The sequence below is a fragment of the Peromyscus californicus genome, unplaced genomic scaffold (assembly GCF_007827085.1).
Source record: "Peromyscus californicus insignis strain IS unplaced genomic scaffold, ASM782708v3 Scaffold_12__1_contigs__length_115047231, whole genome shotgun sequence".
NCBI lineage: Eukaryota > Metazoa > Chordata > Mammalia > Rodentia > Cricetidae > Peromyscus > Peromyscus californicus.
This window is the reverse complement of record NW_026294413.1, coordinates 102415387-102429907: the sequence shown is the minus strand read 5'-3', so window position 1 is coordinate 102429907 and position 14521 is coordinate 102415387. Positions and strand designations below refer to the sequence as shown.

The 14521-nt window shown below is 39.7% G+C and overlaps 1 protein-coding gene across 5 annotated transcripts in view; it reads left to right on the top strand.

Annotated features, from left to right (window-relative positions):
- Znf385d (zinc finger protein 385D) overlaps positions 1–14521 on the top strand; it is a 957149-nt gene that overhangs the window by 927090 nt on the left and 15538 nt on the right. For all 5 annotated transcript variants that reach the window (XM_052734022.1, XM_052734021.1, XM_052734024.1 and 2 more), the window contains one exon: positions 2356–2595. In XM_052734022.1, the coding sequence (XP_052589982.1) occupies positions 2356–2595 (240 nt within the window). The remainder of the gene's footprint in view (positions 1–2355; positions 2596–14521) is intronic.

Sequence of the window (14521 nt, the reverse complement as noted above, 5' to 3'; positions counted from 1 at the left end):
TCCTTAAATTCTGGAGATTTCTGGTTTTCTAGCTCAATTGAAGTTTAAATGAAATGGTTTAAGAAGTATATAAGATTAATTTTATAATATAAACCCTTGGTAAACTGGATGCTAGTAATAATGTCATAGACAAGTGTTTTCATTTGTTGGAGACAGTGAACAGTTATAGACCTATCTGAAAACTGTTGGTTTTATGCTACTTCTAGATTATTAAAGATATTTGGGGGCTATTTTCTTGTTTTTAATAATGGTAATTTATTGGGCTAGTGAAAGCTAATCAAAAGATGGACATCAAGGGACTGGAGAGATGCTCAGTGGGGCCGGGCACATATTGCACAGGCAGAGGACTCAAACTGTGTTCGCTGCATCCATGTCTGACAGCTCACAATCACCTTTAATTCCAGCTCCAGGGAATCCAGTCCCCTAATCTGGCCTTCACAGATGTATGCGCGTGCACACACACACACACACACACACACACACACACACACACACACACACACACACAAAATGCACACGCACACACACACACACACACACACCATGCATACACATAAATAAAAATTAGAATAAGAAAGAAAGCATACGTATATTCAGAAGCAAAAGTTAGAGTAATTTTGTTTTCCTTTGCTCATGAGGTAACAATTTACAGATGACACTTTAAAAATATGTAACTATTTGGAGAATATTTTCCCTTCCACTGGAGGAGAATTATTGCTAAATAAGTGATTAAAGTGTGTGAAATGTCAGTTTAAAGGAACCAGACCCAGATTCATCTTTTTATAGAACAGCCCTAAGAAAAGCCCATTTTTCTTCTTGGAACTGATAAACAGCCTCGGTTCATAGTCCTACACCTAAGTAAGGGAAACACGTGACAGTATGAGCTATAGTGGACTAAAGTACAGCCCAGTCTGTCAGGTGCCTGCTGTGCAAGCATGAGGACCTGAGTTGGATCCCCAGAATCCACATAAAATAGTTGAGAACTGTGGTACGTATTTGTAATCACACTGGTTGGAGAAGCAGAGAAAAGCAGGTCAGTGGGGTTCCTTGTCTAGTCAGCCCTACTTAATTGGCAAGCTTCAGACCAGTGAAAATCTATCTCAAAATCAAGATGGGTGGCACGTAAGGAACAATACCTGAGATCCTGGCATTTACACACATACACACACACAAAACCTCTTATGTGTTGCCCATACCATACACCATTACAAACAGACCACTGTCCTTATACCCACTGTCAAAAGCATTTATCCTCAGACTTTTCATTATGGTATGAAACAGTGACCATGACAGCCTGTGGAATGACATGCAGAAGGGCAGTTTAAGAGCAGCTGGAGAGGCAGGCTGAGAATATTTGGGAAGCTAAGAGGTTAAAAAATCAACTGAGAGGCAGAAAAGACATGAGCTTCGATAGTATCCAAGAACAGATCTTATTTGCAAATGATCATTGAGTGTGATGAACATTCCTAATATGGTGATTGACATACATTTGGGTAGTTTAGTGTGTCTCTGAGGGAAGTTAGGATGAGGTGGTTGCACTTTGAAGGTTGATCTTTCCAGATTTAGTATCAGACTTTGGAGCCAGGCGGTTGTTGGGTTACAATACATCAACACTTTCATGGTCATCAACCTCTTGAAATACTAACGTAGTATGACAAGCCTGTGATGCCTTGAGAGTAGTATCTATTGATTGACTACACCTGCCATGAACTTCCTGCATACATCCTGAAACAGAGCATGCCTTTAATAAATATTCAGACTAGAATTCCGCTTATTTTTATATCAGTGATTTTGGTACCGGGTATTGAACTATAATTCTTTATAAATATGGTCATGTTTTAAATGAGCTACTGAGCTGAACTGAGCAATTTTGACACCAACATTCTGTATATTTTTCCTGATTGTGTACCAAAGGACCCATACTATTGTTTAGCTAAAGAAATAAATGTAGTAGGAAGATAGGAAGACAGGAACTAAGAAAAAGGAAAACAGTAAAGAGCTTCATCCTTTGTCTTTATTTTAAAGTTTATTATAAAAAGGTAAACATACTACCAAATATCCTCCAGGCAGGCTGTGTGTTCAGAGAAATTTATGTTATGCTAATTCCATGGGAACAGAATAGTTTCTAACAGTACTTATGGATATTTTGAAGCATCATCTAGCTTTTATTTTAATGTGTGAAATTAAGTGTGGTCATTTGTGACAGATGTCAGGATTAATTCACAGGTGACAAGCTATTTTGGCTGGCTGCTGTTATCATTATTAGCAGAATATTGCATCAGTGATGTGTTTCTAAGTCGGGAAGGATGACGCCATGTTTTTCTAACTCTTTGTCCTATTCTGTTTTGAATACAGACAGTACCACAGGGACGCCAGTAATATCAACAATGACAAGTGTGGAAATGTGCAAGAGCAGTGCCGTAACAACTGAGATCACCTCTAAAGCAGAAAAAGCCCCCCCGGCAGTGGCAGCCACTGGCAACAGCTCAAGTCCTTCCACAGAGACTGAGGAAGAAAAGGCAAAGAGACTGCTTTACTGTTCACTATGCAAGGTGGCTGTGAACTCTGCCTCACAGCTGGAGGCTCACAACAGCGGTGAGATGCAGGCCTTTCCTTTTTATTTCAATAGCTCTGCAATTATCTTCCTCTGAACAGATTAGATCTTTTGCAGCAGGGGAACCAGCAGGGACAGAAAACTGGCAGTTATTACATGAAATGTACCAGCCAGTAAAACATAAAAACAACAAGCAAAATATCATTTACGTGGGGGCAAAGGAAGGTTTCTAAGGCTTGAGCTCACGAGTATGTGTGCTGGTTTGTGTGTGTGTGAGTGTGTGTGTGTGTGTGTGTGTGTGTGTGTGAAGCATCAGAAAAGAAAGTAAAATGTCATTTTAGACTGTTTAGTATTCATGTATTTTCTATCATAGTTTCTATATTACAATACACTTGCTTCCAATTGAGACCTCTAGCACAGTGGTTCTCAACTTTCATAATGCGGTGACCCTATAGTATAGTTCCTTATGTGGTGACCCCCAACCACACAATTATTTCATTGCTAATTAATAAGTGTAATTTTGCTATTGTTATGAATTGTAAAGTAAATATCTAATATGCAAGATACTTGATATGTGTCCCTTGAAGGGGTCACTACCCACAGTTTGAGAACCTTGGCAACACAACCCAGTGTTGTTCCTAACCAGGCATAGTTCCTATTATGTTTTCTGTGGTAAATATTGATGTCTGAGCCAAATCAGTGTGATGTCTGCAAGTGTACTTCAGAAAGCTTTTACCATGTACACCAGGGAGGCATTATTAATTTGACAGAGATACAGAAAAGACTATAAGACCAACTGGCAGAACCGTGATTCAGACCTGTTTCTCTTACTTAAACATTTTTAGTGAGTTATTTTTATCTTTGTAAACATTTTAAAACAGAAAGAAGCAAACTGGAATACAAGGATCAGGAATCAATTGGCCTTCCAGTTATGATTCCATTGAGTTACCCTCTTTTTGTTTGTATGTAATACACATACACACACACACACACACACAACATACAAACATGTATATGTGTAGGGATATGTGTGTGTCAGTATATGCATGTGTGACATATATACACTTATGATTCTTTTTTATCTGTGTATACATACTTAAAAAATGAGCTTCTCTCTAAAATCTTAGTTGATTGTCAAGATCAACCTCATCCTAAAATCCAGGCTTTGGGGCCAGGTTCTGTGAAGGGTTATGGTGGATGGAGAATGATTGTGATTCATGCTTAGTTTCATGTTACTGATGGAAGGTGCACGCCGAGCAGAGGCCGTGCTACACAGGCGACATTGAAGTTTTGATACCATGCTCTGAGACGTGATTGCAAATGGAGTGTCAGTCCTTCAGCTTCTCTCAGCAGAGATCACAAGTTTGGGGACAGAGAAAGACAGACAAGCTTCTGGCCCCCAGTCAGCATCTACATCATGAAGGTCTACCTTGATGTGTAGACATCAGAGCCAGTGATTGCCATCGGAACCCACTTCTTCCCTGAGGATTTGATCTTTCTGTGTGATGACAGAGGAATACATTCATTTTAGAATCAGTCAGATTTACAAGTCAACCATGCCTATGTGGTTTGAAATTATAAATTTATAAGATTTTGAGGCACCTTGAATTTTCCTAAGAATTGTCCGGTTTAGGGACAAAGGAATCATGTTTCAGTATAACGCATGAGGTCGTTATTTCTATGTTCCAATTGTGTTGTCCTCATTTCCACTTTGTGTGTCAAAACACTCCAAGAAGGAATACATATGTATTTATCCACGCACAATACCCAGGGATTCTCAGATTTTCACTTGGGGCCTGGACAAGTGTCACTTTGGGACGAGATAGAGAAAAGAACCCTTGATTTCTTCTGCTGAGAAGCTGAAGGATGGCCGGAAGCATCTCATTTGAGAGTATTAGGAGGTGAATATGAGGCTCTTGTTCCTCATGTCTCTGCATAGGACTGTTCACTTTGGACCAGCCACCTGTGCTGACCACTGTGGCTACCTCTCTCATTACCAGGATTTTTCAATTGAGTTCTCTTCTTCCTTGCATTTTCCTTCCTGAATCAGAGAAGTGTTTCTATCTAGAAAGTATCTCCAGCATCCCTGGCTCATTTAGGTCTTGCTCTACACTTTAACTATAAGGCTGTGTCAGGACTAGAAGTGGCAAAGGAAGAAGACAAAAATAGCAAGTGATTGTGGATCCCTCCCCAACACACACTGCATTTGATCTCCAACTTGCTCTAATTTTGTTAACTGCAACAGTGTTAAGAGGCCACAATGTCTGGACTTCATCCTCTGTGTATCTAAGTGGATGCAGTGATGTCCACATCCACACTCCTGCTGCACTGGATCTTTTGCATGCAGCCATCTGTAGGGATACTTAAGGGGTGGGTGTAATGAAGAAAGGCTCCATGTGTGGCACACTCCTGCCAGGAATGGTTGCAGAGTTGAAGGATTCAGCACATGATTGTTGTAGCGTATTTTAGTTTACTAAATTTACTTCCTAGAGGAGCAGACCCTGAGGCAAAGATCTTATAGCAAATAGATATTTAGAGAGTAGAAGGGCCAAAGCTGGGGGACTAGGAGAAAGAAAGGAAGAAGGGAAAGCAGACAACACAAGCCGCTTCTCTTAGCCAGTTTGCAGTGTGGGCTGCTGGAGTCAACAGGCAAAACTGTTAACCTTGGTGCGGGGGCTGGAAAGATGGACTCAGATGGCTCAGTTGTTGAGAGTGCTTGCTGCTCTGCCATAGGAGCAGAATTTACTGTGTAGTATAGCTGGCTATACTTACAGCTTCAGGAGATCCAATGCCATCTTCTGGCCTCTGAGTTACTCACATGTACACACACACACACACACACACAGACACACAGAGACACACACACACACACACACACACACACACACACACACACACACACACACACACACAGAGCAGAATAAAATAAATATTTTTTTAGCTTTCCAGTTATTTTTTTTTACCAAATAAAATATAATGAAATAAAACAAAATCATTACATCAAGGCTGAACAAGGCAACCTAACAGAAGGAAAAGAACCTCAAGAGCAAGCACAAGAATCAGAGACCCACTTCTTCACACACTCAGGAGTCCCATTAAAATTACTAAGCTGAAAGCTATAGTATCTATGCAGAAGGACTGGTACAGGTCCATGTAGGCCTTGTGCTTACAGCTTCAGTCTCTGTGAGTTCATCTGAGCCTGGCTCAGTTGATTCTAAGGTCCTTGTTCTCCTGGTGTCCTCCATCCCCTCTGGCTCTTACAATCTTGCTGTCTCTTCAATGGGATTCCCTCAGATCTGTGTGTGTGGGGGGCTTGATGGAGACATCCCATTTAAAGCTGTGTGTTTGAAGGATTCTTTCTGTGTATGTTGTCTGGATAAGGGTCTCTGCATTTGCTCCCATCTGCTGTAGGAGGAAGCTTCTTTGATGATGACTGAATTAGGCACTGGTCTATGACTATAACAGAATACCACTTGGAGTCATTTTATTGATACTTTTTTTTTTTCTTTTTAGACCAGGGGTTTTTGATTTTACCCAAGGTCTCTGGGCTATGTTGTGGCTGGATAATTCTTCCCCACATGCCAGTACTAGAGTAACCAATCAGAGGAATAATATTAATTACAAGCTGTTTGGTCTATGGCCCAGGCTTATTGCTAACTAGCTCATTAATCTTAAATTAATCCATTTCTATTAATCTATATTTTGCTATGTGGCCATGGTATTACCAGTCTGCTGGCATGTTGCTCCTTGGACACCAGGCTGGCATCTCCTTGACTCTGCCTTTCTTCCTGTCGCTCTGCTTGGATTTCCCTCCTGGCTCTTATCCTGTGTTGCCATAGGACAAAACAGCTTCTTTATTAACCAATAGTAGCAACACATATTCATAGCATACATAAAGACCATCCCACAGCACTTCCCCTTTTCTGTCTAATCAAAAAGGAAGGTTTTAACTTCAACATAGTAAAATTACATATAACAAAACAGTTTTCAAGCAAGAATTAAGTTAAGATATTCAGTCTATTTGTATTTGGCAAAATTAAATACTCTATTGTCTATCCTGTATTTGTGAGTCTAAAGTTTCGTATCTAATTTATCTTTTATCATAACTAAGTAAAGCTACAATTACAACTCTCTAGTCTTCAACTATATCAAATACCCCAGAAGGATATTATCTTAGTAAACAGGAAGTACACTACAAGAAACTTCCAAAATTCTGGAAATGACAGAGACATCTGTCTGCCTGGACAGTCACCTGAAGTTCCTCTGTAACTCTGGGGCATCTATCTTCAGCCTACAAGCCAAAGTCTCTGGCATACTTTTCAGTGAAGCTGAAAATTTGAAGGACTGTTTCACCTATTGTTCATCTGTCATTTTTCTCCGTGTCCTGCAGAATGTCTGGCAGTTTTTTCTGTGAAGCAGAAACTTGAAGGACCATCCCATTTTGTTTTGGCAAAGTACAATAGTCACTTTCCTATGGGTCCTGCACATTGAGTTTATGCAACATACGGTCAAACTGTCCAGGCAAGAGCAGTTTCTTGCCCAAATGGCTAGCCTTTTCCATATTGTAAACAAACTCCATAGTGAATTTCTTCAATGCTCATCATCCTCTTGAAGTAATTGGTGCTGCTAGGAGTAGACTTTTCTCACTGTCCAGAAAAGTCTAAGTTCTTAAAACATTTTAAATGCTATATTCTGTAGGTCTTTGAAGTGCTTGAAGATTTCCTATCTATCTGAAATACATCTTTGTATACCTAGAAACACTATCTAATATGACTATAAGTTTGACTATTATAGATGACTAATTATTAATCTGTATTTCTTAATTATACATTACAATTTCAAATGAGCTGCATAAATATAATACCCCAAACAAGAGCAGAAATATACATATAGTATAATAACTTTGACCTTAAACCTCTATCAATAAACCAAAATTCATATCAAAGTAAAGTATTTTAAGACCAACAATTGTTTTTTGAATTAAAGTAGGCCCAATAATCTACCTTTTTTTCATGATCTATATCACACCACCTCTTTTCTTTAGAAAGAGATTGACTATGACCATTAACCTTTTATAACCAATTCCCTTTAAATGAAAACAAACATTCATAAACAGTATTTTGGAATTGGGTCTAGGTTTCCAAACTACTTCCTGCTGATTGGGGGTGCTGGCAATCTTATGGGAATCCTGAGAAATTTTAGAATTATGGTTAAATCTTGGCTGTAGTAGTCTGTGAGGCTGCATCATCTCAGCCAGTTGCCTTGAAGCTGTTTTTGATGTTGGATCATTTTGACCATTGCTCCCATTGGAGACCTGTAGCTTGAGTTTTCCTGCCTGGCCCACAGTCAGGACAAATCTCTCTCACCCGCCAGTCCCACAGCCTCTCAGACCCAACCAAGTAAACACAGAGACTTATATTGGTTACAAACTGTATGACCGTGGCAGGCTTCTTGCTAACTGTTCTTACAGCTTAAATTAATCCATTTCTATTAATCTATACCTTGCCACATGGCTCGTGGCTTACCGGCATCTTCACATGCGGCTTGTCATGGTGGCGGCTGGCAGTGTCTCTCTCAGCCTTCCACTTTCCAGCTTTATTCTTCTCCTTGTCCCACCTACACTTCCTGCCTAGCCAATGGCCAATCAGTGTTTTATTTATTGACTAATCAGCAACACATTTGCCATACAGAACATCCCACAGCAGAGACCTCTCAGAATGTCTTCTTTAATGTAACCATATTAATCTGGAAAGAATCCACAGCTGCTCATCTTCTGTGGAAACAAAAGCAGAATATCTTTTCCAAAGCAACATACCCTTAGACCCAAATTTTGAAGTCAAGATACCTTTAAGATATATATGTTGGTTTAACTTAGTAGCCCCTACAATCAAATGTCTCTTTGCAGTTAAAAAAAAATCCCAAAGACAACAAAATAATATACAGTATCCAGACTCTCTGTGTATTTCCCATCTTTACGTGGCTTTTTTTTATTTAACTCTATTTCTTTTTTAAGGATTTTCTCTACCCTTTTTCTTTTCTCTCTCAATCCTACATATATTTTTAAACATTTTGTAACCTTTTTAGATGTTTTTTCCAACTGAATCTGTCTTTATTGTGTATCTTTAACCCTTTTCTGACCAGGAGAGTTTTTAAACTGTTAAACTGCACAGCTAGGATAAAAGTGTGGTTTTGGTGGCTGGTTCCACCCCACTCAGCTTTCCAATATGGTGCAGGTACCTAAAAGTCACACTTAGCTCCCTGATTCTGGGAAGCAGTATTAAGTAGCATGGAACTGTGTTCTCAAGACTGGAGCTGTGCTCTCAAGCCCACAGACAGCAACAGGGGCTGGGAGAAGCCTCTCTGTACTGTGGCCAGTGGGAGAGACCTTGGAAATCTGCCATGCTGCTTAGCTCATGGTGTCTGGCAGCCAGCTCCATCTCACAGGCTGCCCTTGGGAGATGTGTCTATGAGCTGCCACTGGCATGAGCCTTTGAGACCAGATAGCCCAGTGTAGCTCCATTTCTGTGCCTTAAGAACCCCTTTTAAGCTTTATTAGGTCTATGTGGATCAATGCCTGATGGTGAGTACCAATTGTAGCCAGATAAATCTTTCCCTCCCACCAGTAACCGAATAACCAGTCAGAGGTTTTATATTAATTACAAACTGTCTATGGCCCAGGCTTATTACTAACTAGCCTACTCATCTTAAATTAACCCATTTCTATTAATCTATATTTTACCACATGGCCATGGTGTTAATGGCCTGCTGGCATGTTGCTCCTTGGGTGGTGGGCTGTCGTCTCTTTAACTCTTCCCTTCTCCCTGTCTCTCTGCTTGGATTTCCTGCCCAGCTCTTATCCTGTGTTGCCATAGGTCAAACAGCTTCTTTATTAACCAATAGTAGCAACACATATTCACAGCATACAGAAAGACAATCCCACAGAACTATATAGTCTGTAGTTCTTGTTCATGCAAGCAGTATCAAGCATGGGTTCCATCTTGTGGCATGTAATGAAGCAAGTCAAATTAGACATTGGTTGGCTACTCCCACAATCTTTGTGCTGTCATTGCTCTAGCATATCTAGCATGTCTTCATGTAGGACAGATTGTAGGTCAAAGGTTTTATTGTACCTGGGGGCCCTGGTGTTGGATTTCAGAGAGCAATCTATTGTCTTGGCAATATGTGCCATTATTAGAAGACCTTATTAAGATCGTGGTCATATATTTAGGGAGTTTCCACTATACTAGTTTTCCATTTCATCCCTCAAATGGTCCTTGATTCCATATGTCTCTTCTCACATTCCCTCCCTCAACTCTATCTTTCCTCACCCCCAACCTGATCTTCTCATTCTTGTCCTCAACCACCCCAGTCCACCCCTAAAATCTATTCTATTTCCCCATTCCAGGGAGATCCATGTGTGTCGCAGTTCCTTCTTCCATACGTAAACTCCCTAGGTTTATGGGTTGTAGGTTAGTTATCAGAATAAAATAAATCTTAAAGTCGAACTTTAACTTGGGCAGGAAATATAGCCCAGTCAGATGCTGCGGCTTTAGAAGTCTTCATTTTGTATGTCACCATCTCCCCTTGGATTTCAGAGAAAGAATGACATAATTCAGAAGTGACCTGACTCTAATTCTGCTTTCTTGTCTTTATAACCATTGTGCTGCCATTTCTTACTTATCATCTACTGTGTAATTTCCAAAAGGATGTAGTAGTGGAGGGTCGTAAGCCATACCTCCACTATGCACAGCTTTAAGTACTGTTAGGAGGTTAGTGATGAAACAAAATCCTGTAACTGGGTTTGTGTGTCTGAAGCCCAAGTTTATGCCTACTGTAAGATAAGCAGTGGCCACATTCTCCTCCTCCCATAGTAACTGCATCTATTGTTTCAAATATAGGGGAGTAGGATTGTATATAGTCCTTCATTGATGTTTTTAGAGCTGCTGGTTTATAGTGCTAGGTGAATAAAGATTGCTAAGTTCAGCTAGTCCATTTAATGATGTGGTGTTTTGTTTTGATTTTTTTCTGAAATATTTTTTAATGCACTTAGAGAAAGTCCTGTTTACCTTGGGTCTCTCTACTGTCCCTCTGCCTTGCTGAAGAACATAAGAAAACCTCTCATGTTACTTTTGGAACTAGGTGTAGGTTTGAAGAACAGCTCTCTTCAGAAGCAGCTAAGCTGCAGTGGGAACAGGATGTTTTTTCTTTATCCAAATGATAATTGTCTATTTTTTCCCAATGAGAAGAGATTATGTATAAAGTCAAAATAGTGTCCACAATACTGAGTGTTAACTCTGTGTCTATGGGCTGCCAGAGAAAAGTTAATGAACTTTCATAATGGTTTCTGCTATATTTCTAATACTTAGAAATATATTCCTAATCCAAACAAATTATACAAGCAAATTTGGGTAATAAGGATTTTTATCAAATACTGTCCAATTACAGCCTAGTAGAATGAGTTAGAAGTAATTTAATATTTATTGTCAAATACACAGATAGTCTCCTTGTGAGAATACAGGCTGGAAAACTGTCTTCTTTGATCTATGTCTCTTACTTTTCAGTCTTTAATGACATTATTTGACAAAATGACACCTTTTGAGAGTCAGATATTGTAGGATTAGTGTTTGCATAAACACAGTTACTGGCACACATCTGGGGATTGGTGAAGCTATTTCAGTTGCTTCTCTGCATCCCTTTTGCAAAGATGTCACCATTTGACATTGAACTTAATTCATATTCCATTCCATTGAAAACAGGATTGGAACAAGCATTCCTGCTTTGCCATATTTAGAATCACTCTGGAGCTGATTAGTAAACCCACAGGCCATGAGGACACAGTTCTTCCAAGTGAGCAGAAAGCCCCTTTAAACTTGCATGAGACATACACCAAATTTATAGAAGCCTTTTAAAAAGAAAGTCCTCTTGAATATTTTAGTTCTACTAATTTTAATTTTTGTTTTCCTCTACATACTTGAAAAGAGAAACCTTTGAAATGGTTTGTCACCAAAGCTGATGACTAATTTGAGCAGATTTGTTACATAATTACATGAAGCATCAACTCTGGTTTCTCTAACCCCAGGTAGAGTTTGTTCTAGCCTTCTCTGAGTTTTAATGCACACAAAATACTGCTATCAGAGGGCAGATTTTACAAAGTTTTAAGACACTTGAAAAATTTAGTGATTCTTAAAATACCTAGAGATTTTTCCTTTTATGTTAACAAAAGTAAACTAAAAGAATAGAAAGAAAAAGTTGCCTAAAAGTTATTGGGCACATGGAATACTCACAGTAATCCTTAAAATGGGATATATTATAAATAGAACATGCAAGTGAAGACTAGCATTGCTTTCTTTTTTTTATTACTTAGGACCCAAAGGCCTAAAGAAACTTAGCACACTTGACAGAGGAGGACTATGGGGTCTTTGCATCAACAGTCTGAAAGCAGAACTCTTTTGACATGGCAAAATTAATACTTTCAGCTTTATCTAAATTGGTGTTTAATACCTCAACTAGTACTCATTGATTTATCTACTATGAGTTAAATACTGATAGTGTAGCTATGAGCAAGATCTGGCCTCTGCTTTCAAGAAGCCCTGGGCTAGAGTAGGCCAAAAATATGTAGAGACTTAATTCTCCTGAAAATCTCACTTAAGTTACTTAGGCATGGTCAGTGGTCACAGATTATTATTATTCAAGCCCTTTGCTCTGCAGCTTGAATTTGACAATAAATAGAGAGACGTTTTAGTGGTCCACTGGTTAAGAGCACCTGCTCCTCTTACAGAGGACCTGGGTTCCATTCCAAACACCTACATAGGGCTTAACTCTGGTTCCAAGGGATATACTGCCTTCTTCTGGCCACTGGGAAAACCAACATGTATAATTCATATAAACCCATGTGAATAAGAATATACACAAACAGGGAGGTCATTGACTTAGAACAGTCCTCAAAATTTACCCACAACAGTGTGTTTTGTGTTGGGTATTGGACTTTTTGAGTTTCTGAAGTTTGCTATAAAATATATGTAACTTACCAACAACGTTAAAAAGACCCTAGGTGAAATGCTATATGCCCATAGTCATAGTATTTAGAGGACTAAAGTAGAAGAAGTATAAGTTCATTGCCAACCACAGCTACCTTTCATAGTGAGACCCTGTCTGAAAAAATAAATGGAAAATAAAAATGAATTAAAAAAATCAAACTAATTGTCTTAGTCAGTGTCCAATTCTTTGAAGAGACACTACGACTATGACTACAGCAAACTTTATAAAAGAAAACATTTAATTGGGGCTTGCTTACAGTTTCAGAGATTTAGTATATTGTCATCATGGCAGGAAGCATGGTGGCACACAGTCAGACATCATAGCTGAGAGTTCTATATCTGAATCCATAGGTAGGGAGAGAGAGAGAGAGAGAGAGAGAGAGAGAGAGAGAGAGAGAGAGAGAGAGAGAGAGAGAAGGAGAGAAGGAGTGGGGGAAAGGACTTGTTTGGACATTTGAAAGACCAAAGCTTACCTCCAGTGACATATTTTCTCTGAAATGGCCACACATTTAATAATTCCTCTCAAGTAGTGCCACTCCCCGATGGCCAAACATTCAAATATATGAGCCTATGGAAGCCATTCTTATTTGAACTACCACACCAGTTTATGTTGAAATTAATAAAAAGCACTACTTTTGTAAATTCCTAAGCATCTCTCATTACATTATGGAAGTGTACTGCTCATTTGTCTATTGACTGTCTAGTAGAGTTAAAGAAGGAATAGGAGAGCATGGGGTCAGGTCCTATTCGTACAGGGTCTCTTCTTCATGAGTTGGGTTAGTCACAGGGTTTTTCATGGGAAAATCTCTTGGTAATCTATGGTCAGAGTCCTAGGGTATTCTGAGTAAAAGAATGGATGTCTGTTGTTTATCTGCTTACTGGATTATAAGTGTTCCCTCATTTCATGTTTTTCCCCTCACACCTGACCACTGGTACCTTCAGCCTGCACAGAGTTTCCTGAGGTTTCTTGGACCCTTGGCTGATTGTGCACTTTGTGTTATAACTCTGCCTCACCCTCACCCCTGACATTCTATTGCCATAGCTGTCTTTCTTTTTCTGCTAGGTTTGTTGTGGTGTAAAGAAAAATGTCCCGTTGTCTCTATTTGACACATTGTCTTTTACTTGTCTCAGCTCTTACCAAATTGGAGCTTATGTTTGTTCCTGGGGAAAATGGGGAACTAACAGGACTACCATTTCGAAAAATTTATTCTCTCATATCGATTCCTGAGTGTGGTTTCCATCTCTCCTCTCCTCACAGCCTGCCCCCCCCCCCCACTTTCCAGTCCCCTCTCTTCTAGATCCACTCTTCCTCCTTTCCCTTAGGAAAAGGGAAGTCCTCCCAGGGATATCAACCGAACATAGCATATCAAGTTATAATAAAACCAGGCACATCTTCCTATGTTAAGGCTGAATGAGGCAGCCCAGTTGGTGGAAAAGTGTCCCCAAAGCAGGCAAAAGAGTCAGAGAAAGCCCATGCTCTCAATGGTAGGAGTCCTACAGGACCACGAAGCTACACAACCATAACACATATACAGAGGGCATAAGTCAGATCCCTACAGGCTCCCTGATTGTTTGGTGAGGCTCTTTGAGCCTCTATGAGTCCTGGTTAGTTGATTCTGTGTACTGTTTTTATTGTGGTGTCTTAATCCTTCTGGCTACTACAATCCTTCCTCACCCTATTGTGCAGGATTCCCCAAGCTCTGGCTATTGGTTGGCTTTGGATCTCTGCATCTACTTCCATCAGTTATTGGATGAAGCCTCTCTGATGACAATTATACTAGGTTCTGGTCTACAAGTATAGCAGAGTATCATTTGGAATCATTTCATGGACTGACTGTTTTCTATGCTCATCGTGTTTGGTTCTATCCTTGGTCTCTAGGTTATCCAAATCCTGGTTCCTGGCTTTGCAAGAAGTGTCAGGCATGGATTC